Here is a 25,172-nt window from a genome sequence, read left to right as displayed (position 1 = left end):
TATATAACCTTCTGTTTGTCTCATAAAATTAAATTATCATTTTTGAAAATTTAAAAATAACTGGCTACGTTATTTTCAAAACTTTATGAATATTTTGTGTTAAGATTGTCTTGTTATTTGGAGCAACACGCATTGTTGGATTCTTTGACCAGTTTTACACAAGTACAGATTTTTGTCACATCAAAAATGCCAACAACTGTTGAATGCATAAAGTGGGTTAAAGCCAATGCCTAGTACATTCTTTTACATCCCAAAGAGTTGGAATCGGTGTTACAGAAACATGGAGTTGAATCATATTGATGGCTTGGATCTTAGAATGAAAACCTCGTATCTCAATTTTTGGACGAAAATACGGTTTTTTATGTTTTTGGCTGGAAAACCTTGTATCTCACAAAATGTTTGGCTGAAAGAAATAAAACGTGCATCCTACTGCTTTCTATCGGGAAAAAAAGAAACCACGTATATCAGTAGCACCCCACATTGTAGAGAGAAAAACCTCGTATGCATTTTATGAGATACAAAGTTTTCATTCTAAGCCATCGATATTGAGATCGCAAGTAACATCGGCAGAACCCAAGCAACGGGCAGCCGGCGACGCACCTTGGCGCACGCCACGAGCTGGGACGTCGCGAGCGCGCACTGGGTCGCCGCGCCGATCACCCTGTTCTGCGTGGCCTGGTCGTCGCAGGTGGCCGCGATGTTCTTGGCCCTGAGGACGAGCGCGGCCGTCGTGTTGGCGACCGCCTTGGCGAGCCCCAGGAGGACGTCCTGCAGCTCGCGGCTCGACTCGTCCTCGTCCCCGATGGTGGTGAGCACCTGGTGGGACGCCTCGCCCACCCTGCTCGCCGCGTTCAGCAGGTTCTGCCGCGGCTGCACAAAGTTCAGATCGACCTTTCTATCGCTGAGAGGCGGTACTAAACAATCTAACATACTATAGGTACAGACAACATTTTATGGCTTTATTTTCAGTCAAATTTTGTTTTTAAAACAGAGGATTTCTGTGTTATTTTTATTTTTTATAAAAAACCTGTTTTGTAATACTTACTCCACCAAAACTGTGTTAAAATTTATACGCTGCAAATTTTACAATAAAATGGTCTGAACAAATTAGCGAACATTTGTGTTTTAAAAGTGATTCACAAAAAGATGCACTTTTGGTACAATTTTTTTTTTCCCAGAAAAATAAGACATTCCTTGAATTTCAGAGTAATATTGCTTTCATGATTTGAATTATGTTTTGGTTAAATAATTACTCAATTTCACGATAAAACTTGCATTCGGGTGCCATGTTTTGGATTAACTTGAATTTTGGTGTTAATGTGGTGTTTTGACATTCTTTTGAGTGTTATTTAGGTTTTATCGCAATTCACCATATAATATTGACCCTAACTATAGAATACGTAAACATACAAAAAAAAATATTTTAGTGTTTCATTTGCTACTAAAGTAGAGTCCTGCTAATCCAGACTAAATAAGACCAGACCCTATCATAATCACCAAATTTCAGATTTTAAAAAATTTGCCTTTAAATACATGTAATTCCAGTTTAAGATGGGTAAAAAATTGGCGACAGGTCAATCCTATCCTCAAATACCATCAATTCTTTAATATTCGAAGGAATTTGATATTCAAGAAAATATATTTTAAGAAAAATACTAAAGAAAATCAAGTAAATTAAAAATTCAACACTGATAACCTCTGAAGTTTACCAGGTCAGTTTTGTTCTTTATACCTATCCTCTTATCATTCCTTAGGATTTTGCATTTTTAACATGTAATTATATAAATAAAATTACACTATGTATTGATTATGAAAACTTATTTCATGAATAAAACATTTAAAGGGTTAAATTTCTCAAAACCATAGTTAATATTTTTCATTTCTTGTACATTATTTTATTTTAGGCCCTTCAGACCTAGATTCGGATTCGAGTGGTGTATTCAAAGTATTTTTTGGGATTTTAAATCGAGATTCGGATTCCAGAAAATTGGGATTTGACCCATCACTAGTAATAATATAAAAATTGTTTTTTTTCCTTGATAAATAAAACTTATCTTACAGCTTAATTTTAGGTTTTTATACTACTGTATAGGTAGACCAAGATTTTTAAATTACTAAAATTAGTAAATTCTGCTTTTTTATTAATACCCTCTGGATTAACTGGATGTACGGATGAGTGGGGTCTGGGTTATCGAAACACAATCATATTCACAAAATATAAACCCGTCTCCATTAAATAAACATACTAACACTTATCTTTTATTTATTTTTAGTAAAAGTATTTAGCCAAATAATAAATGAGCAATCAAAATATAAATACAGTAAAACAGTATCAGCAAATGATTGTTACCTTCAACTACTACATGAAAATTAATTATAATTAGCAGTTCAGAACAATAATAACTAAGCCATCAAGGGTGGATCATCATTAAAATGGAAAGAAATTTTGTACTAAGATGCCAACTAGCAACATTTAAAAATGCAAATTTCCAAAACACTAAAGGAATTTTATGAAACACTTTTTGTAGAGTCTTATAATTTTCTTGACTGCTGTAGCATATTTCATACGTATTTCAGTGCAAAATGCAACAGAAAAACCAAATATTTTTTTTTTATTTAAAAGGTTCAGATTTTATTATTATAGCATGATAACAGAATATGTCTATGTATTGATAAAAAAAATTGAGAAGTGCAGTAGTGCAAAAGAAGTGGTTCATTCATTGCCTTCTTACTAACACCTTCAGTTAGAAAGATGAGACACATTGCCATCTCACAGACCTCTAAAGTTAGAGAGATGTGACATACTGCCTTGTGAAAAACCTCATCAGTTATAAATGAGGAGCACATCACATACTGACCGACCTCTTCACATAGAAATAAGTGGCACATTGCCTACTGAATTATCTCTTAAGTTAGAAAGACGTGGGACTTTGCCTTCTGAATGACCTCTTCAGTTAGAAAGACGAGACACCTTGCCTTCTGAACCTAGGCCTTTTCGATTAGAAAGAAGTGGGACTTTTGCCTTCTGAATGACCTCTTCAGTTAGAAAGACGAGACACCTTGCCTTCTGAACAACCTAGGCCTTTTCGATTAGAAAGAAGTGGGACTTTTGCCTTCTGAATGACCTCTTAAGTTAGAAAGAAGCGGGGCTTTGCATTCTGAACGCTGTCTTCAGTTCGAAAGAAGTGGGACTTTTGCCTTCTGAACAACTCTTTAAGTTAGAAAGAAGCGGCACACTGCCTACTGACCGACCCCTTTAGTTGGACAGACGTGGCAGCGACACTGCCTTCCGACCGACCCCTTAAGCTAGAAAGCAGCGGCACACTGCCTCCCGACCGACCTCCTTGGTCTCCGGCTCGGCAGCCTTGAGCAGGTCGCTGAAGGCCAGGCACAGCTTGCGGGCGGCGTCCAGGAGCTTCTCCCCGGACGTGTCGTCCTCCATGAGGGCGGCTATCATCCGGACGTTGCGCGTCATCTCCGGCAGGTTGGTGGTGATGGTGGAGATGGCTGCCCCCACCATCGTGTGGTCCACCTCGTCCGCAGGGCCTGCATACACAGCACGTTCCATTCCACCCGTGCCGTCAAAAACACCCCGCAACAATATTTGGACGTAGTTATGCAAAAAGGAACCAACCCACATGAAACCTATTCCGAGTGTTTCGAAGTTAAAGTTAATTATAAATTGTAATTCTCGTATTGATAACATAATGTGGGTATAATTTTAATGGTCTAGTATAAATACTGATATGATAATAGCGACGACGGTACGATCGACCTTGTACTATTTTAATTTATTTTCAAATTAAATATAACAAAATTGTGGGTTGGTTCCTTTTTGCATAACTACGTCCATTTATGATCTATTTGCGGTAGTAAACTTTGGCATACACCTTCAAATTTACAGAGTTAATTTTAGTTAGTAAATAATGATACCTTTGTTTTATTCTGCAAGGAAAAATGAAACTAGAAACAATAAATGAAATGTTAGGGAATATTTTTTTAATTGGTTGGTATTTTGCAGATGAAAAAAAAAATATTTATTTATAAATTTTGCTTTGAAACATATTTTGGTTCGCAAAACACTTTTAAAACTGTATACCTTATGAATGACTCATTCCAAACAAAAAATTATTTCTTAAACTGCAGGACCAAATTTTTTTTCTTTTCAAACTAATTCAAAAGAAATTTTACCACAACCTTAAATTTTAAATAATATTAATCATAAGTGAAATATTCAGATACATGCAAAAAGCATATAGAATGAGAAGGAATTTTGCAAAAAAAAAAAAATCATAATGACTTCAAACAGAAGCTCCAAATTGATTGATTATGACATGAGGTTACTAAATGTGTCCCTTGTTCAAAATTTTCAAAAAAATATTGAGGCATACCTGAAGTTAACGTGACAACTTGTGCAGTTGCGGCATTCATTGCTGCAATCTGGGAGCTCACGTTCTGCTTGTTGGTGTCTAGCATAGTTTCCTTCCATTTCAGAGATGCCTACAATCAAACAAATAACTTAATACAAAATTCTGTTGGTTCTGTAAAAGGTAATTAAAATCTTAAATAATACTGCTGAAACTAACATCATCACAAACATATAAAAGAGAGTTTATGGGGTCTCGGTAGCAACACAATCAGCACACCAGCATTCCACCCCACTGGTCAAGTAGATCGTCAAATGTCTAATAGCCAGATTTTCTCTAGGAGGTTAAATTTGTCAGTCAAACACCGCCAAGAACTGGTGAGTTTCTTCAGGGTAATCCTGTTTCCACACACACATTATTTAATTTGAAATGTTGAATCTAATATATTATTAAATTTAAATTAAAAATTTCTGAATATTATTCACCACTAGCAAGAGGTAGAAAACTTTTTGAAATATCACAAAATTCCTCCATAAATAATAATGTTAAATAGTTAATGCACAAAAAATAATTTCAGTGGTTAGTTCATTTCTTACAGATAAGCCCCTATTATCCCGAATTAAATCTTCAACACAAATATAACCCAAGAATAGAGACCATCTGAAATTTTTAACACCAACATTTAATTTGACCACAAATTACATTTACTTTATAATTTCAAAGACGGTAAAACACTCCTTTTTTAAAGGTGAGATACAAAACACGAAAAACATATTCAAAATTTTATATATATATATATATATATATATTATTAAATTAAATTATGTAGCCGAAATTCACCGGTTATAATTTGCATGTGCAAAGCGTTGTGTTTGCTGCCAAGTAAGAAACAAAAAAAAATTTAAAATACCTGTATTTATTTATTTATTTATTTATTTATTTATTTATTTATTTATTTATCAATTTGTTACATGCCTACCGATGGCATAAGGCCATGGGTGGTAGGGATGATAAACATAAAAAAATACATAGACAAAACAAATACATGAAACAAAATGAATAACATTGAGGACAATACTATAATAACACACACACAAGATGACACAGCAAGCAACTAACAGATAAACAAGAACAAGTTTCATAATTCTATAACAAACAGTAATGATAATCCAGAAACTGTTTATAAAAAAAAAATTAAACATGGTAGCATCATTAACCTTAAACATATTAAATTTAAATTAAGATAAGAAACAATTGTTTTATATTTAAATTAATTTTTTTGATAGAGAGACAAAGCAACCATGTTTATTAAAATTTGATATAATTCTGTATAATATATCATTTTATTTGCCTAAGGAGCATAATAAAGGTGTCTGTCGACTGTTATAGGTCATTAATTACGTGCTGAAGTCTTTATTTTAACGATTATTTTAATGCTTCTTAGTGAAATTACAGGACCTTTAACCCTTTGAGGCACACAGAAATATATTAAAAATAAATTACAATCTATTGTGTAACTTTTAGCAGACGTGGCGGAAGTAAAAATTAAAGCAGCCAATGTTGCTTGTTCTTGTTAGGATCGCCAGATAGCAGCACAAGGCTTACTCACGCGAGGTATTTCGGCAATACCACTGAAACATTGCGAATGGTAACAATTTTTTCAAAGTGGTATCATAGAAATGCCACTACAAAACAAAGGGGTTAAGGGCCCTTAATGGACTTTCCAAGGACGCGAAGGAGGCGCACGCACCGGGTCGGATCCCAGCTCAGGTATCTGGGCCTTGGTCTTCAGCTCGGCCTCCACCGTCTCGATGACCTCGTGGCCGGCGCTGATGGTGCTCAGCAGGGCCCGCTGAGGCTCCGACATCACGCTGGTCACCTTCGTCTGCTGCACCTGCAGCCAACCCCCGCGGCCTCCCTGTCACATGCTCGCCCGGGGAACACCGCACCCTCGCGTCGGAACTCCCACTAACCCGTCCAGTGGCGTAGCTAAGGTGTGACTGGCACCCCTGGCCAGACTTGAAAATGGCACCCCCTCTTGGATTAAAACAGTGAGGAGGGGGGGGGGGGAAGGGGGCGAGCGTTCAGTAACCGTGAAACCGTCGCCACAGCACGCCCCCCCCCCCCCCTGCTCCGGCGCCCCTGGCGGGGGAAATCCCTGCCACCCGCCTGCTACGCCACTGTACCCACCCGCCCAACAGTGATCTCTTTGTGACTGCAACCATTGTACACTTGAACGTCGAGCCCACAAACAACTTATTAACAATCACCCGAATATATAGGATTTTTTTTTTAATAAATTTTTTTTTCCACCACAACCTCGCGTAGGAACCAGGGTGTCAATTTCAGGAAGTTGTTATGACATTGCAATGCTCGAACTTAAATATCACACACCACACACGCACATACGTTCCATAGTTTTTAAAAAATAAATTATGCTTAATAATGAAAAAATATTGGAGTTACTGTAATATTATTATATTAAAGAAAAAAAGTACTAGATCTGAGCATAAATGTACTAGACCACTAAAAAAATTACAAAAGTACTACATCTAGTATGAAAGTACTAACTGTGGACACCCTGGTAGGAACTCCCCTTACCCGTCCGCCCGACAGTGATCTCTTTGTGACTGCAACCGTTGTACACTCGAACGTCGAGCCCACAAACAACTTATTAACAATCACCCGAATATAAAGGATTTTTTTAATAATTTTTTTTTCCTATTTTTTAATATCACATGTTCATTATTTATACATATTACACAGAATCGAACATGATATGAAACAGCTATACTATTTGCAGGAACAAGGCAAATTTTTTTTCTATTAGAAAGCTAAAAACCTTTTCAGAATTAATTTCCACATGATTCAACTGGAATGTCTTTAATCCTTTCAGCTTATTACTAATTCACTGGAAAAATTATATCTTAATGATACATGGAGTTTACCAAAACTTGAATGTGTGGGTTAAGGTGTGTACATACATTCTAGTGGACATCATACTTCATAGCTATGAAATAAATAAATTTTATTTTACTTTTACAATTTATCACGTAATTTTATGTATACTTTAAATTTTTTCTAAAATAAAATTGTGAATTGAAATTTGTACTGATCAGAACTTTCATTTAGATGCTGATAAAATGTTATTTTTCCTTTTCCTAATGATTCAATGATTCAAAAAGAACCCTAGACAAAAAGGTAAAATAAAAAATTTGTTGTCTGTAAAGTCGGTTTACGGACGATAGTTTAACGTGACAACGTCATAACAAAACATTGATAAAAAAGATTGCATACTTTTATGAATAAAATTCAATCATTTTAATTTTAATAATAAAAGAATAAATACTTGAAATTATACCAGAAATCAGATTTTTAAAATGCAAGAATAATTAACCTTTATTGCCGAAATTGTTGTTGTAATAAGCAATGAAAACCACATTAACTTTTCACTTCACTTTATAAACAGTCGACGAAACAGTTCACGTGTAGATGACTTGTAGTTAATTTTAAAAACTGGACGTTTAGCTATAATGTTTGAATATAATTATGAACAAGTTTTCATATAAATAAACTGTAATCAAATATCTATCATCAATTATATGAATCACCATAATTTTTTAGTCAATTGTAACATAACCTATTATTAGTAAAAATTATACTAGTAATCAGATTCATTTTCTTACGTACATTTGACGTAGAAACACATTGATAAACAAGTTTTAAGTTTTCACTTGTGTCGGTGCGGCGCAAGCGTACAATGAGCGTAACGGAACAATGAGCGTAACGGGACACAGTGTAACGGAACAATGTATGTAACGGGACACTTTTTCGTGCGTGCAGCCGGCGTTCATCGACTACATCTACTGCATTGATGCCGTGTCATTCCAGAAATCTGGCTAAATAACTCATGATTTAAATTTTTTTTTTTAAAAATTCAAGATGTTAGAGCTTAACCCTCAATAAGTTATTTTGAGGAATATATTCAACATTGTATCAGGATTAGATTTCAACAAGCAGTGGAAGAAAAAAAAATTATATTAAAAACAATAAAATATAATACAAACACCAATTGCTTTCTTTATGTGCAAAACCATACACACATATTCATATTTTAAACAAATGTGACTAAAGAACACACTAAATAACCAAATGATTAAATTTTTTGACTAAACTAATTCATGCAAAAAAAATACAAGTAAATAACATTTAAACTACATATTAAGGTTGAGCGAAATGTTCATTGTTTGGCTTTGATGTATCAAATTGTAAATAATTACCTACTGTAATAACTGTACTGATAATTGGATACTGCTACAGATTGTCTAGCTTCATCGGGTCTACTCGAATATTCATACTGATTATCAAACATCAAGTAAAGCACTTAGAATTGAAAAGAATAAAAAACACTGAGAAAACAAAGATTTTGAGATTACAGAAATGCTCATTTAAGAAAAGTCATTCTCTTTATTTAAGTTTTTTTGGATCTTACGGTTATTAGTATTAAAATAAAGCTTAAAATTTGGTTTTTATTTTACCATTTTGTTCCCAATATTAAATTTACTGATTGTTGTTCACACAATTGTTAAGTTTTTGTTGGCCTGTATTCTCAGGATACTGATCATTCACCAATGCGGCTACAACAGGCTATTTCAGAATTCAAAAGAACGCCACATTCAAATCAGTTAACCCCTAATTTTGGTTAAAGGCTATTAACAAAGTTCATGTGTTTCAAACATTTGACTATTCAAACTACAGTATCTCATTAGCTTACAAGAATTACTTGGAAAGTAAATGCAAACAGGGAAATAAAACAACAAAAACAATTCGCTCAACCCTACAGGGAAAGAAAAATTTTAATCACAATAGGAAGATGAAGAAGTTTATGTACCTACTCTGCTCCCATAGTCCCAGTCTAGCAAGTCATGGAAACAAACAAACAACCAAAATAATCAACTCCTGAGTACGAAACTCACTATAGTGGTTAGCTACGCTATCAAAACACATCATGGATAGGCACACTATAAACAATAGAAATCTAGAACAAAATGAAAATATATATAACATTTTATTACTGTAATGCAGATGTAATTAATGTTTACCTTCTATCAAGCACAATTTTGTATTTATATACTCTGAAAATGAAAATGTAATGTGTAATGTAAACTCAACTAATTCCATTGAAGTGTTACAAAATTTTTTTAAAATAAGTTCAAAGCGATTAAAATAAGACTGAATATTATTTATAGTATTTGACACGGCACTAAACAAAAAAATCATTAAATTTTTAGCTACAAAAAATATTTCCATCAATAAAGATTGAAACAAGATGCCAGCAAATAAGGTTGTTTCGAAAAAGAATAAATTTTGATTGGTTTTAGATCTGTAAAGAAGCATCCGCTTCCTTTCTTCGAGACGTAACCAGCCACCAAGACGGTATCTGCTGAGCAGTCCTAGCCCCGATGCGTACCAGCGAGTGAGCTAGCCATGATGAGTGTTTGAACCACGCAACCAGCCAGCCAGCGACGCGAGGATGCGCGAGCGCTGGCGGGAGGGGCTTACCATCGGAGGGGCATGGCCTTTGTTCACCTGCCCGCCGACCGTCGAGAACTGGGCGCTGCCCATGTGCCCCGTGCCGTACGGCCGTGCTCCTGAAAGTCAGCGGCATCGACGACTGCACACTTGGGTACAAAACACGCGCACGCCACAGCCGCCATGCCCACAACCTCCGAGGAGCAGATTGGAGGGGTGTTCCGGTAACATCTTCAAAACAACTTGCACACAGTATTCCAAATCTGTACCAACAGATAGCCCTGTGTGAAGCTTCGACTAAGCGAATCAATTGGATCTCTTTGCAATATTCAATTTGCCTTCACCAAAAATTACTTTTTTTTTTAAAGCATAGGTTGTGATGCATAGTTTTGTGCCTGATTTGAATCTTGGTGCTTGTTGCAAAGCTTTAAAACTTTGAAAACCTAAGATTCATTCATGAAAATATTTAGTTTGTTTTTTTGCATTGTAACTGTTTTGCTTGAATAAAGTTGGTACTTAAAAAAAAAGAAGGCCATCCATTTACTTTTATGAATGCTCAATATTAATATTATGCATGGCTAGTTTATAATTTTTATTGCATGATGTTATACATGAAGCACAATTTGTTAACTACTTAATCAGTTCAAACATTGCAAACATAAAATGATTTTTTTTTACTTCAATCCTGCATTTTGTATAATAAGTTTAATACAGCATTGCAGAGAACCATATTCACAATTTTAATTTTTTTTCGCGAATATTTTAAATACTTGATTTGATATTCGCTTTGCATAAAAAAAAAACTAGTATTCCCCACAGGCCTACTGACAAACAATATTTTAATTCTTTTGTGTAGAAGGTCGGTGCAATGGCAAGACACAGACAATTAACTTGCAGTCCAGAGGATTCGTGTTCAAATCCCGGTCAAGTGATCCTGATTTGTTTCCCTGATTTCCCAAAATCACTCCACAGGCTGTCCACACAAATCTGTATTAACATTTCTCCAACTTTTCCCTGACTTTCCATAAACAAAATAACAAATTTCCCTGACTAATTTTTTTTAAATAACTGATAAATTTTTTCATGCTCCAAAATAAATAAATTTAATTTAGCCTCCACCATCCCCAGAGCTGGCCTAGCTCTCTAACCACTTTCTTTATTTCCAACAGAACTTTGCAAACAACAATTTGTAACATGTGTGACTGTGCATTAGAACACCATCTGGAAAAAAAAAATTCTTTCACAGTCTGGGTGATGGCAAAATGGAGACTGATATTTTAAAAACTCTCTCCTTATTTTCGGGTGAATATGGTACTCAGAATACACAAATGATTGCTGAATATTTTTCATTCTTGAGTTATTTTTCCCTACACATTCATGTTAACAATACTATTATTTTGAGAATGCAGCTTATATCAAGCTCAAAATGATAATTTTTTTTTTTGAAAATAGCACTATGGAATATTTTATTGTATTATATGTGTTGTAATGCTGCACCATCTTCATAAATAAACAGCATTTATGAAAATAAAATCTTGTCTCTACCAATGACAACTGAAAAACACCTGTATGCACATGAGCAAAAAACTTACATTTAACTGCTGATAACTTAAGACCAAAATGTGTACTTACCATCTGTTACTCTCATCACTCCTGGTTTTGCTACAGATTCTTCATTAACTTTTCCTGTTTTACTGGTCTCATGCTGAAGTATTGTAGCCCTGTAAGAATAAAATTGAAAAATATATCTAATCAATATGAAATCATTGTACTCATACATATTAACTGGTCTTCCAGCAACAATCACAAAATTATGTGATTGTATACACTATCATTGATGCATCATATGAATACAAAGACAGAAAACCAAATTAACACCTTCTAATTATTGTAACGAACATTACACAATCACTTATTAACACATGCTGTAAACAGATCTTTCAACACAAGTGTGTGTAATACATGCATTAAACATTTTGATGTAATTGCCTTTTTTTTTTCAATTCAAACTTTTTTTACTTGAGTATCTATTTGCTGGTATTACAAAGGAATGTTCAGCTAACAAATTAGTAGAAGGATTAAGCATGAATACTTTAATTTTATAACAGGTACTCTTTTATGCACTTGGTCAAACAAGAGTTATTTTCAAAATATTCCTATTAAAAAAAACAGTAGTGTAACAATATTAACAGGTGGTCATGGCATGGCACATTAATAGTGTCTTTAAAATTTTTTTACATTTCATAAAATATATACATAATTATTTTTTTTACAGTTTGTACACCGGAACAGTGAATTAATGCAAATAAAACTTACTTTGAAGCTGATACATTGTCTTCTACCATAGTTGAGCCTTCATCGCCTTCAATGCCAAAATGATCTTTACATTTTTTCTGCAAAAAAAAAAAAGAATAATATATAAACCAAAACACTAATTTCTGTAATTTTAATGTTTAACAGGAAAAAAAAAACTAATTCTTGTGTAAACAAATCAGCATCTGTGAAACCCTTGCCTGAAACACGTAACTGCATAAATTTGAATTTAACATGTAACTGCATAAAATGTAGGTATTTAATTTGATTTGATAAGGTTTTACGTTACAGAGAGACACACACAGGCTTAAGGGCTGTGCCTACCCGGGCACACACACGGTGCGCAGAGCTTCAGGAAAAACAACGCGATTTCAAAACTACTCAAGATATCCGAGTGGGGCCTATTTACGAATAGCATTTAAGAGTTCGCTGAGGGCCGAAAAGTACTTTTAATTTCGGACTAAGTTTTTAAACTGTATTTTTAGAAGCGTTAAAATGCCTAAAACGCGTGTTTTCAGAGTAATTCTTAGGCATAAAACAATCAGTACAGATTCTTGAAAGCACTTAAAGGGACTTGCATAACACCTTTATCTTCATTTCTCCGCCGTATAATTTTACGGTCACCGCTCAAATTTCACAGTTATCCTGTGACGACGAGAAGACTAAGCGTCAGTTCAGAGACTTGCGCTTAGAGGCGATACCGCGCTAGAAGCACCAGCGAGCGTCGCGCTTATCATCCCGCTTCACTAACACACATACACCCCTGATGAGGCGGGCCCCTTAAAATGATGCTCCAAAACACTTGGGACACCGATTACTGGGTGCTTGTGAAGCTGACGCACCGCCAAGCCGAAAGCGCGGAACAAGCGACGAGCGCGATCGCGCGCGGCGGAGGCGTACCTTCTTGAGGATGATGTCGATGTAGCCGGCAATGAGCTGGACAATCTGCTCGGCCTCCGTCGTCTGCACCGAGTAGTACTGGTCCGAGTAGTCGCCGAAGTCCAGCGTGAAGGTGTTGGGCGACGCCCCCCACCGCCGCACGATGGTCAGCGGCCACGTCTTCATGATCTCCTTCGTCTTCTCGTCCAGCCTCAGCACCGAGTCCTTGGTCACGCCCAGCAGCCTCGGCACCAGCTTGTTCTTGCCTTTCATTTTCTCCTGCGACGTGTCACACTCCCGACATTACCACAGGATCAGGGTGTCCACAAAAACCTTGTGAACCAATCTGAGGCTTTTTCAGAACCTTTTAAATAACATTTTCTTGTATCGCACAGTGTGATAAAATTAAACACGACCAGTGATATGGTGGAGTCCTAATAATCCGAAACGGTTGGGACGAGACCCTTTTCAGACTAACAAATTTTTTTTGATTAAGCGAAATCATTATTAAAATAATTTAAATAACATAACAATGTGTGATTACACAGTTTATTATTTCATAAGGTCCGTTTTAAACATAACCAAATCTCGAGACAAACTTGTAAGTTGTTCTAACGATAGGTCACAGTGCTCGACAGTTGGAGAGGCACGACCGGGTGGAGGAAGGTGGTACAACAGACTGTACAAGTCTATTTTTTGGCACAGACACCCTTTCTCACAGACCTTAGTTCTTTTTGACTTTCGGTTTCGGATTAAGCAGTCTTTCGGATAATTGGGACTCAATGTACTACAAAATAGATCTACTGTTCGCAAGGCTGTAATAATTTTTAATTTGGATAGCTAACAAACATTTTTAGAGACAATTTCCAAGTGAAATGGACAGTTGCCAACTAATAATATTTAGAGTCAAATATTTTATGGTTTTATTTTCAGGCCAATTTCATATTTAAAACGGGAATTTTCGGTGTTATTGTTTTTAGTTTTTATAAAATGTTTATTTTTTTCTTTTAAATTTTACTGATAAAATATGATACTTAAATAATCCAGGGCTCTAATTTCTCCAAAACAGTGTCATTTTGACTGATACATGATGTAATTTTACAAAATGATTTGTAATAAGCACGTATAACTTTTCGGAACAAATTAAATATATCTGCTGAGTATTTATGTGTCAAATTTCACACGAAAGAGTTATCTTCACATGTATGATGTACGTGACAAACACAGAAATAATGAATTTTTGTAGGCATAGCAAAAACAAACCGTAAATTGTGGGAAGCAAGATTGTAGGCACATTGTGATCAACAGGAATTTACTGCATTGCGTCAAATGAGGTTAAAACAGGACCAAAATAAAATGGTGCAAATAAAGAGAAAAAGTAAAAATAAGTAATGTTTAATCGGGGTTCTACTGCATATGTAAACTACTGGATGTTATTACGTACGTACCTTGACAAGAAAGAAAGTGACCCCATAGGTAGTAAGAGACCTCGCTGTCTTTGTGTACAACACTTTAGCATCGAGTTCCGACAGGCTGACGTGCTTCTTGTGCTCCGCAAAAATTTTCTTCTCCACTCCTTTCACCTTTACATATGACTGTGGCAAAAATTCTTTCAAACTGTAAATAAATAGAAAAACAGAATGTTAAACACCAGATTTAAAAGTCAAAACTGAAAAATTTTGTACAGTATACACAGGCCTGCCTACATACAGATGTCTAAAAATTCCTGGTGAACCAAATCAGGACCTTTAAATAAAATTTTCTCAGATTTTTTTACCTCACAAGTTGATTTTAATATAATTAAATTGAGCAAAATTCAACATGAGCATAATTTACACGAAATACAAGCATCATACAAGGTTTGTATAAAAAGAATCTGGAAAAGTTTAGGAAAAAAAAGATTTGAGATATTGCTACAATGTCTCAAAATTCTTCCAAATACATCCCTTGAGCATCAACATGCTTTTGCCAGCAGCTTTTCCATGGTAGGCAGATTACAGAAGGTTCTTTAAGGGTACTTGCTCAAGCTTTTTTGACAGTACTTGGGTCCCATTATCGTGTCCATTGAGCAAAGATTTCATGTTTGGGAACAGGAATAAAAATTAGTTCCTGATATTTTTTATACAAACTCTGTAAATATATTTTAAGTTAGGAAGTTAAAACCTTTGCAGAGATAATTTACACATGATTTAATTGAACTACTTGAAATTAAAAGTGTAGCGACTTCCAGCAATGTTACCAATTATTTAGGGACTTTATTGTTACTTTCTTGACCATTCTTCCCATTTGTTATTTTTTTGTAACTTTGTGACTTTATTACCTATAGACACCCTGCAACTATAATGAATCCATTTAACTACTGGTAGGGTAGACCTTCTTGTGTAAAATCACTATAAGCTAGGTTTAAAATGGTGTGAATGAAAAAATTAAACTTTTGAGTTGCTGGTGGTGCTGACCGTTGGAATATACGTTACCGGGCGGGACCGTGACAAGCCAGTTATTTTTTGATTTTTTTTACGCGAATTAGTCAGTGCGGAACATGGCGCGAGTGGTTCGCGACGTTGCGAAGGACGACGAGCGTGCCGTGCAAACAATTCTGGCCGTGGGACGCGGGACAGGTGAGGTGACTCGTGGGCGGACGATCCCGTGGATGTGGTTTACCATATCGCAAGTGAATGCATGGTCCCCCGGTAGACATGAGATAGCTTCTGTGCGAACCAAGGAAATGTACCATTCAACAGGGACGTTGGAACATTTTCATGAGTGGGGGGGGGCCAAAATATGTATCACACTTACCTCAGTCCTAGAGCGGGGGGGTCCGGGGGTCCTCCCCGGAAAAATTTGGAATTTTAGATGCAAAATTATGCTATTTAATGAGTTTCCGAACCAAGATATTAAATATGCCATTCCAAGAATTTGATGATGTGGTATGTATTAAATACTACTCTGACAGTAGATGTAGTACAATTTAAAAAAAATACCATCTAGGAATTTGCAATCATTTTACAGTATATTAACAATCATATATTTGATTTTCTAATCAATGTGATCACCAATGCAACGTTTGTAACTACTGGTTGAGAAAAATACTACTAGGACCAAACATTTATTCTGGGAAAAGGAGGGGGGCGAAGTGCTAATCTCGCCCCCCCCCCCCCCCTGCATAACAGCACGGGGGCGACTCGCCCCTGCTGCCCCCCCCCCCCTGTTCCGACGTCCCTGCCGTGCAATGGTGAACAGCGCTGTACGGTACACTCACTCGAGGAAGCCTGGCCGATGCTTGCTCTCGTTGTGGTCGCCGAACTGTATCTGGCACTGGATGCCCGCGAACTCGCACGCCTTGTCCAGCGTGACAGGGTGTGTGCCGTCCACGATGGCGTCTCGCGCCTGCACGTACAGCAGGTTCAACTGCACGGGATCGCGTGAGTCTATGTTCTGGTCCGAGAAAAAGAACTTCCTCCGCAGCAGCACGGTTTCCGTCTCGTCGACGCCTTGCTCGCGAAGCGTTTTGGCCGGGTCCACCCAGTTCACTGGAAAACAACAATCACATGAGCTTATTTCACAGTCTTAAGTTCATTCCATCAAGCCACATACTTTAGGTACGCCGCAAAAAAAATTACCAAGTCAAAAAAAGTGGCAAAAAATAAGTTGACTAACAATTTTTATCAAACATAACTGTATGTACTGATACTTGGTGAGAATAGCAGCATTTTTATTCCTAACTTACTTTTTGAGATACTGACTTAGGCATTGTTTTAGGTTTTCTTCTGCTCTTTACTAGGCAGATAGTAAACCAATCTCATTTTTGCAACTTTTTGCCGCATACCATTGAGTTTCAACTATCAATGTTAAGTACAGTATGGTCACATAATGATAGAAATACTTTAGATAATTATTTAACATAATAATGTGTTAAGGCAACAGTTTCTCACACTGTTGTAAGATGTAATAAGTTACACAGACTTGAGCCTAACATGGCACTCACATTTATGACTTATGACTTAAAAAAAGATCCAAGCCCTAAATATTGTGCACAGTTAGTGATTTATTTCTTAATAACCTTTGACATGGAGGTTTAGATTTTTAACAAGAGAATATTAGCATTAAATAATACACAATTATGTAACAAAAAATAATAATTAAGAGTTTTAAATGTTGTGAAATAAAATTTAAATGAGAATGTTATCTGTACTTAAGATTTTAATGCAAATTGTAAAATTAAAATAAAAAATGCCAGGCACCCTATTATTAATCAACAAATAGTGCATTTTCTTAGGCATCTTAGGCATCAACTAACACAGTTTTAGAAAGGGCGACGGAAGTTATGGAATGTGGTTGAGACCAAATGCAGCTTTAGTCTTTAAATTATGTTTTAGTCTTACTTACAAAGAAACACTACAGTATTTTCTTAAGTTTTGCACAACAAATATTATAGGAATATAAGAGAAAAAATTGCTAATTAAGTTCTTTAAAAAAAAATTTTTATTGAAGACTTGAACACATTAAATTAAAAAGTAATTATCCAACTTAGTTCAATGCTGAGTAATAGTTAACTTGCTGTGGTCTACAAGAACAGTTTTTGTAACTATATGTAGTACGACAAAGCAAATTCACATCAATTACCTGAATGTTTTACAACAAAACTTGTGGGCATGACATTCTTGTTAACCATTTTAATATTACTTTGAAATTATACTCAAAACTAGTAGAGTAATTATTTAATGAGTGATAGGTATGTCTTAAAAAATTATAGTTTTTCTTGGATCATGACAGAGTTCACAAGGGCTGACCGACCTCCATCATCTGTCCGCAGTTTCTTCCTCAGCTGGTCCATTTTCGCATCTCGCTCCCTTTCTTCCTTTTTTCGCTTCAGTGTCAACGTGCCAAAATTTGGTTTGTTCTCCAGTTCGTCTTCTTGGTTCTCTCTGACCAGGCCGTATTCGTCGTGATTCGTGATGCCTGAAAAAAAAAATTTGGACAACCATTAACACAAGTGCACACCATAGACAGATTCCTGACTACTGCATTTGTGATTACAACGTTTGATTACTATTTGCTAACGTAAATTTCAAAATCAGTTAGTGTGTACAAAGACACCTGTGTTAGTTTACAAATGGTAATGCAATAAAAAACAAGCTTTTGTTGAATTATTTGATTTAAAGTGGTAATTTGAGGTAGAGCATTATCTAAACACGCAAGAAATGAATCATCAAACACTTACTGTCTTCAAGCTCAGGCATACAGGTTCAAATAAAATTTTAGAACAACAACAAGGCGCAAGCTGCATCTACCACAAAATATTTTTGACGTGACGTCTAATAAATCGATGAACGCCGGCTGCACGCACAAAAAAGTGTCCCGTTATGCACATTGTCCCGTTACGCGCATTGTACACTTGTGCTGCATCTATCTCTTTTCCACTCGATTGGAACAACTATTGATTTGACTTTTTCGAGGCACATTAAACTTGAAACACTACCATTCGTTTCCTACTTTTCTTATCATCGTCCTATCTTTAACAGAATAACACAGATTGGAAGAAGTTAAATAGCAAACATGTATAAAAGTTATAGTTAAAATAATCTCTTCGTTAAAGTAATAAACATATTTGAATTAATGAGTGCAAATAAAAGTAAATTTATCAATTAAATTGTAGATTTCATTTCACTCCTTCTTTGTATCAATACAAAATAGTGATAATTCAATAAAAATGATTCAATTTTATTCATAAAAGTATGCAATCATTTCATCAATGTTTTGTTATGACGTTGTCACATTAAACTATCGTCCGTAAACCGACTTTACAGACAACCAATTTTTTTTTTCTTCCAAGACTTTTATCGGCAGAAAGAAGTTAAATGCTGGGCTGAAAATAATTTTAGCAAGCAGCTTGCGCACGCTGTCTGCGACCACGCTGAAACGCACTCACCTATCTTGGTGCAGATGACCACCATTAGGTTGGCCACCGGCTGGCTGTCGTCCACCAGGAGAGTCTTGACCGTGCCGTCCAGCATCCTCACTCGCAGCGTGCGAAGCTTCTTCCGGTACTCCAGCAGATCCTGGTCAGCGACCAAAACCAATCAGCACACTACCGATTCCTCAAAAAAAAACAGACCTACGTAGAAATATCCTGCGCGGTTAGCCCCTGCAAAGTTCACGCATCCCACAAATTCTTAACGAGTGAAGTGTTAACGACCAATTTTGGGTTATCGAACGTAGCATGGAGCAAGGTGATTCGGTGGTTTTGGTTTTCCAAAGGTATATACAGAAATCACTCCGAAAAAAATTCTAATATGTTTCCTTAAAGTAGATTGTATAGCTGATTCTAGTTCTGTGTAATGTGTCATCATCTCAACTGACCTCACTGTCCTGAAGATGTTGAACCCCCCCCCCCCCCCCCCCCCTCCAATAAATAAATTTGTTTCAAAACATTACTTGAAAACTAAAGAGTTAAAAAATTATTTGATATCCCAGTTATCGATGGCTTAGAATGAAAACCTCGTATCTCAATTTTTGGACAAAAATACGTTTTTTTATGTTTTTGGCTGGAAAACCTCGTATCTCACAAAATGTTTGGCTGAAAGAAATAAAATGTGCATCGTACTGCTTTCTATCGGGGAAAAAAGAAACCACATATACCAGTAGGGGGGCGAAAGAAACGGTTTTTTGTCTCTGCTGTAAAATTTGCATTTTATGAGATACAATGTTTTCGTTCTAAGCCATCGTTATACTTCTATGATGCAAAGATTAAGTAGACTGCTTTATCAAGTCACTTATAAGTAAGAGGAGTGGACAGGACTTTTGGAACACTGGTTGGTTTCCTAACCCCTCCCCCCCTTCCTTACGATAACACTCTCCTGACACCTCCCTTACCCTTGATTTGTACAGTCGCCATTCTGTGAGAATGCTCCTCCAAGAATGGGCAGAGTGCTGTGAGTGAAGAGAAGGTAAAATAAGTAGCACTTATCAGACATAACTGTCCTCTCCTTCAGTCTAGCATCCCAATTTTTGTTGTAACATTTAAAAAGTACTTTTCCTTTATAGTAATACAATGACTAGAAAAATATTCTCATTTATGGTGACATTTTTAAAACCAATATTTTTTTTTTTTGCACAAGTTTAAATCCTTCCCATGTACTCAAATTGGCTGGATGTAATGACAGCACAAGATGCAACATATAAATAGGTTTTTTTTACTTAACAGCTCACATGACAACTTTTGGAATGATATAATATTTCAGATGGTACATGGTCACGGGTGATAAAATTTAAAGAAATGATTCTACGAAACCTAAGAGAGTAAGTACTGCTGAGTCACTGACTGATTACTTTCTTAGATCCCTACTCTGCATTCAAACCAACATCCACTTACCCCATTCCTCAGGATGTAATACTCCAGGCTTCGTCCAGGTTCCAGCCACACACCTTTCTTCACATCCTCATCAGCGAGGAACAGCCCGTACTCATTGGCTGGGAAACAAATACATTACTTTAATATTTCATAGACATCCACTCTAACAAATAAACTGTGTGAACTCTGCAATCAAGATTTTAATTAAAAGTTTCTACTTTGTTACCTAATAAAAATTTCCAATTCAAAGTTACCATTCAATCTTGAAGTTTTCAGCACATAACTACATCCCATCAACTAGCGTATTGCAGAAAATTTAAAATATTGATGCTTACGTTGTCCTTGGTTGGCCTCAGATATCTTGTCTCTTATGATCTTGCAAGCATCGTAAACTGCAGTGGTGGGGTCAAACTGCATAGTCTTTGTCACATTCTTGTCGACGATGCTGATGCGAAGTGACAGGGTTGCCATCTCGTATTTGTGCAGTTCCTCTTCCTGAAACATTCAACAAATACTTGCAGTCATTAAGGAATTTAGCCATTTAAAAATTACACACTTATTGCCATTGATGAATGTGTTTATCATTAGAAGTAGATGTTAATAAATGCCAATTTATAATATTAAACTTAAATATCACATAAAAATAAGAAGAATGTTAAATACATGGTGTAACCCTATAATTAAATACTACAATAACAAAACTTGCTAGAAATAAAATTCTAAAATCAGCCACGAAGTTAAACACACACTACAAAAGCCACTTACATTTTACGTATACAAAAAACGAACAAAATGATACCTAATTTACATAAAGTAAATTTTGACGGTTACAAATTATTACTGAATTTTTTTGTTTAACTTTTACAATGCCGAACTTATGAAAATAAGTCTAGTTGGATGTGTAATAACAACTATAAAATATTTTTCAAATAATAAACTAATACAGCTGTCTGGAGAATATTGTACAGCAGAAAACATGTGATTAGACCTTTACCAAATAAAGTGGCCACTTAATTTTTATCTACTATAAACATAATTTTATCATTTCGGAACTACGACTAGATAATTATATTTGAATAACATGCATTGAAGGCTATTAGCATTCAGTTACACAGCACTGCATTATTTGAACAAAACCTGAAGTATCAATTATCATTACAGCACGCATGACGAACTATTTGGCTGCTGTACAGGGGTAGTTTACACAGTCACAAGGCCCACATCTTTCAGCACATTTTGTCTAAGGAACCACAGTGTAACTGGCTCTGTTACTGACTATAAAGCGTCCCACTATTATATTGCAGTGTGGAAGTAAAAAGTAAATGGGTAATTGCTCCCTATTTCTAACTTACACCGACTGCCATAAGCACTGTCCTTAGAATAAGAATTTGAAATTGAAGGGCAGTGATATTATTAATTTTATTTATTACAATTTTTGTACGGATTCATATCAATGGATGAGTGTGAACTGTTTCTTGTTTCAACTAAAAAATTAGACAATTTATTACATTTATAAGCATGCTATTATTAAACATTATAAATTACTACATAAATTCTTAAAAAGCTTATCGTGCACTCAGAATCCCAAATAAGCATATCTGAACTTCTTCATAATGTGTTACAGATCTGGCAACAGTGCGTGACATGAGCAATGTAATTAAAAATAATCATGAGATGGTCTACAGACTTCATCTTTGCCAATTCCATGGTCTTCTACCTTCTTTCTGTATTATTCTCAGTCTTACAAATCTTCACCTCCCCTCCTTCACTCCCGCCTAAGTACCTTATCAGATAATTGTTCTGGTCATCTGAAGTGTGCACTGGTGTCTTGACTCTGTGCCAAAACTATTGTCACACTTGTTTTTAAGTATGCCTTACTCACAACAATTCCAACAAAGCGCAATGTGCAACATCATATCACCCCAAAGCCCAGGCATATTACATTACTTTAGAAAATATTATGAATGAACTTGTCAGACATGATATTACTGACCATGTTGCATGATAAAAAAAAATGAAAGCTGATTCATTTTTAATGACATTACCAAGTCTCACAAACATTTTTATTTTACTACCTGAAACTTATAATGCAAACTGCATCATAAAAAACAAATATCTACCGTCACGAATAAAGGAGCAAAGAATTATATGTTTCCATGTTACTATCACCTAAGAAAAGAATAAACATTACACGTCGAGAAATTATATAACAACAAACTGGACAACAATGCCACTAAACCAAATTTGAATGAAAGAAAATAATGTACCTACCACATTATTTAACCATCTACACACCACGACAACTATGAGGATAACTTTAACCAGGTGGTTTTTGTAACTTCTCATTAAATTGCCTGGTATCAGTATGACACAACTCATATGACATACATTTTCTCCTTATTTTATAATTTACCTAATCTTACATAGTAATCTTAATGTACTGCTTCATATATTTTAGCTTTTTTTTTTACCTCACCATTTCTCACTCTCTACTATTCCCTTACTACATATTTAGCCTACTCAACTTTCTTAACAAGTGTCCAACTAACCTATTAATTCTTTTTGGTAAATGTTGCCATTATGTCTTCCTTTGTTAACATGATGAAGTAAACTTTCACTCATCTTACATAAAAAAAAAAATTTCAAGATTTGGTCTGTAATACATTTAACAAATACCTGTTCTCTTCTTTACTGGACTATTGATTGCTCCATACAGATCTCAAAATTTGATTTCTAATTAGTCAATAAAATTGGCATAGGTACATATTTCTTCGCTATTTATTTATTTAGTTATTTAATTTACAGTATGTGGAATATAAACCACCAAAATACTTGTGGGTTAACTAAACAATGAAATGTGCATTTACATACAGTCATCAAATATACATTCAAAAAAAACATAAAATGTGAACCACAGAAACTCAAAATAACACTTGAATATCCAGGGACATGATTTATCACCAGTTTATTCAATCAAAACAAAGAAAAACTAGAAAGAAAAGGGAATATGTCAGCGGTTCCCAAAAAGGTGTTCCGCGGAACCCTGGGGTTCCGTGAGTTGGGACTAATGTCATATAAAGCATGCACAATTATTGTCAAATAACTTTCTTTGAAGGAGTTGGGATTCCGCCAAAAGAAAAGTCGACCATTGGGTTCCCTGGCCGAAAAAAAAAAAAAAAAAAAAAAATTGGGAACCGCTGCTATACAGAATAATAGCGGGCAACAGCCACCTTGAAGACAGCGATTCCAAAGTCTACCAAAAAAAAAACGTCTGCGAACGTTCCCTCAACTTCAACTCTGCTACAACCCACCACAGGCAATTGCCGCGAAAACTCGAGAACCTTATAAAGTGGTCCCTTTTTTTTATTATTATTTGCTCTCAAACAAGAGACAAACAACCGCAAACGAATGTGGCAAAAGATGCCCCACACAGAATGTGGCACACAAAATTACAGCGACTAATGGGCCCTAATAAAAAAAAGCGGCGGGGGGGAAAGGGGAGGGGGGATGCCCGTAACACCCTGGTCTAGATCGAAGCTAACCATCCTCTGGAGAGAGTGGGAGGGAAATAAACTTTTTTTTATATGGAGAGGGAGGGGTTGCGTCCTCCAAGTGATTAATGCCGCCTCACTCAGCGCGTCGTACCCCGTTACGTATTTAATATATCGCGAGGGGGGGAATAGGGGTGGAAAGAGAGTAGGAAGGGATGGATGCGTGAGGGATGATGAGGAAGAGAGGGGAGGCGGAGGGTGGCGTCGCGCAGCTCGGTGGCGCCTCGGGTTCATTAGCACCGGCGCCAGTCGGCCATTACCGCGCAGCTACTTCGGCCCAGCATCCACATCATTCCACCCCCTCGCCCCTCGCCCTTTTACCCTCGAACCGCGGGGGCGTCTTTCACCCCGGTTAGTAGCCACCGCCCGGAGACGTGCGGAACAACACACCGTGCACGCCTTCAAACGGAAGTTTAAACGCGCCATTTCACAGACCGCCCGGCGTTTGCTAAAAGGTGTGCCGTCACAAATATAGCATTCACGTACCATTGCAGCCTACTGTAGACATTTTTCGACGTGACAACGTCTAATAAATCGATGAACGCCGGCTGCACGCACGAAAAGGTGTCCCATTACGCTCACTGTACACTTGCGCCGCATCTATCTCTCTTCCACTCGACTGTTTATAAAGTGAAGTGAAAAGTTAATGTGGTTTTCATTGCTTATTACAACATCAATTTCGGCAATAAAGGTTAATTTCTAATTATTCTTGCATTTTAAAAATCTGATTACTAGTTTAATTTCAAGTATTTATTATTTTATAATTAAAATAAAAATGATTCAATTTTATTCATAAAGTATGCAATCATTTCATCAATGTTTTGTTATGACGTCACGTTAAACTATCGTCCGTAAACCGACTTCACAGACAACCAATTTTTTTTTTAATGTGTAACATTTTATTTCTCGGTATACGGCATTTGCTGGGAGAAATATTTCGTGAATGTGACGACCGTCAAGGACCGGAAATACGTAACAACTCCGGTGCTGCCAACTGTGGCGAATGGCGTCACCCAGAGTTCACACAGACAAAGGGAAACTTTTCATAGTACTGACTGTTTAAGGGATTTTTAACAAGATGGGCATTATTCTAATAAAATTCCTTGACGGAAATCGGGTCCAAAACCGGGGTTCGGTATTTTTTTTTTTTCAATTCTTTTTTTCGTTTTATCGGAGCCG

The 25,172-nt window shown here is 36.2% G+C and overlaps 1 protein-coding gene across 4 annotated transcripts in view; it reads right to left on the bottom strand.

The window, feature by feature from the left end:
- The window catches only part of LOC134539323 (talin-1), a 202,146-nt gene that overhangs the window by 85,472 nt on the left and 91,502 nt on the right, over positions 1 to 25,172 (bottom strand). For all 4 annotated transcript variants that reach the window (XM_063381246.1, XM_063381247.1, XM_063381244.1 and 1 more), the window contains 14 exons: positions 20,778 to 20,937; positions 20,464 to 20,561; positions 19,021 to 19,150; positions 17,886 to 18,050; positions 16,351 to 16,621; positions 14,540 to 14,708; positions 13,113 to 13,370; positions 12,216 to 12,292; positions 11,532 to 11,620; positions 9,930 to 10,018; positions 6,118 to 6,261; positions 4,392 to 4,500; positions 3,341 to 3,546; positions 601 to 870 (listed from right to left, as the gene is read on the bottom strand). In XM_063381246.1, the coding sequence (XP_063237316.1) occupies positions 601 to 870; positions 3,341 to 3,546; positions 4,392 to 4,500; positions 6,118 to 6,261; positions 9,930 to 10,018; positions 11,532 to 11,620; positions 12,216 to 12,292; positions 13,113 to 13,370; positions 14,540 to 14,708; positions 16,351 to 16,621; positions 17,886 to 18,050; positions 19,021 to 19,150; positions 20,464 to 20,561; positions 20,778 to 20,913 (2,211 nt within the window). In that variant the 5' untranslated portion in view covers positions 20,914 to 20,937. The remainder of the gene's footprint in view (positions 1 to 600; positions 871 to 3,340; positions 3,547 to 4,391; positions 4,501 to 6,117; positions 6,262 to 9,929; positions 10,019 to 11,531; positions 11,621 to 12,215; positions 12,293 to 13,112; positions 13,371 to 14,539; positions 14,709 to 16,350; positions 16,622 to 17,885; positions 18,051 to 19,020; positions 19,151 to 20,463; positions 20,562 to 20,777; positions 20,938 to 25,172) is intronic.

The sequence above is a fragment of the Bacillus rossius genome, chromosome 15 (genome assembly GCF_032445375.1).
Source record: "Bacillus rossius redtenbacheri isolate Brsri chromosome 15, Brsri_v3, whole genome shotgun sequence".
Taxonomy (NCBI): domain Eukaryota; kingdom Metazoa; phylum Arthropoda; class Insecta; order Phasmatodea; family Bacillidae; genus Bacillus; species Bacillus rossius.
Note: the sequence above shows the minus strand (reverse complement) of the source record. Positions and strands in the feature narration are given on the sequence as shown.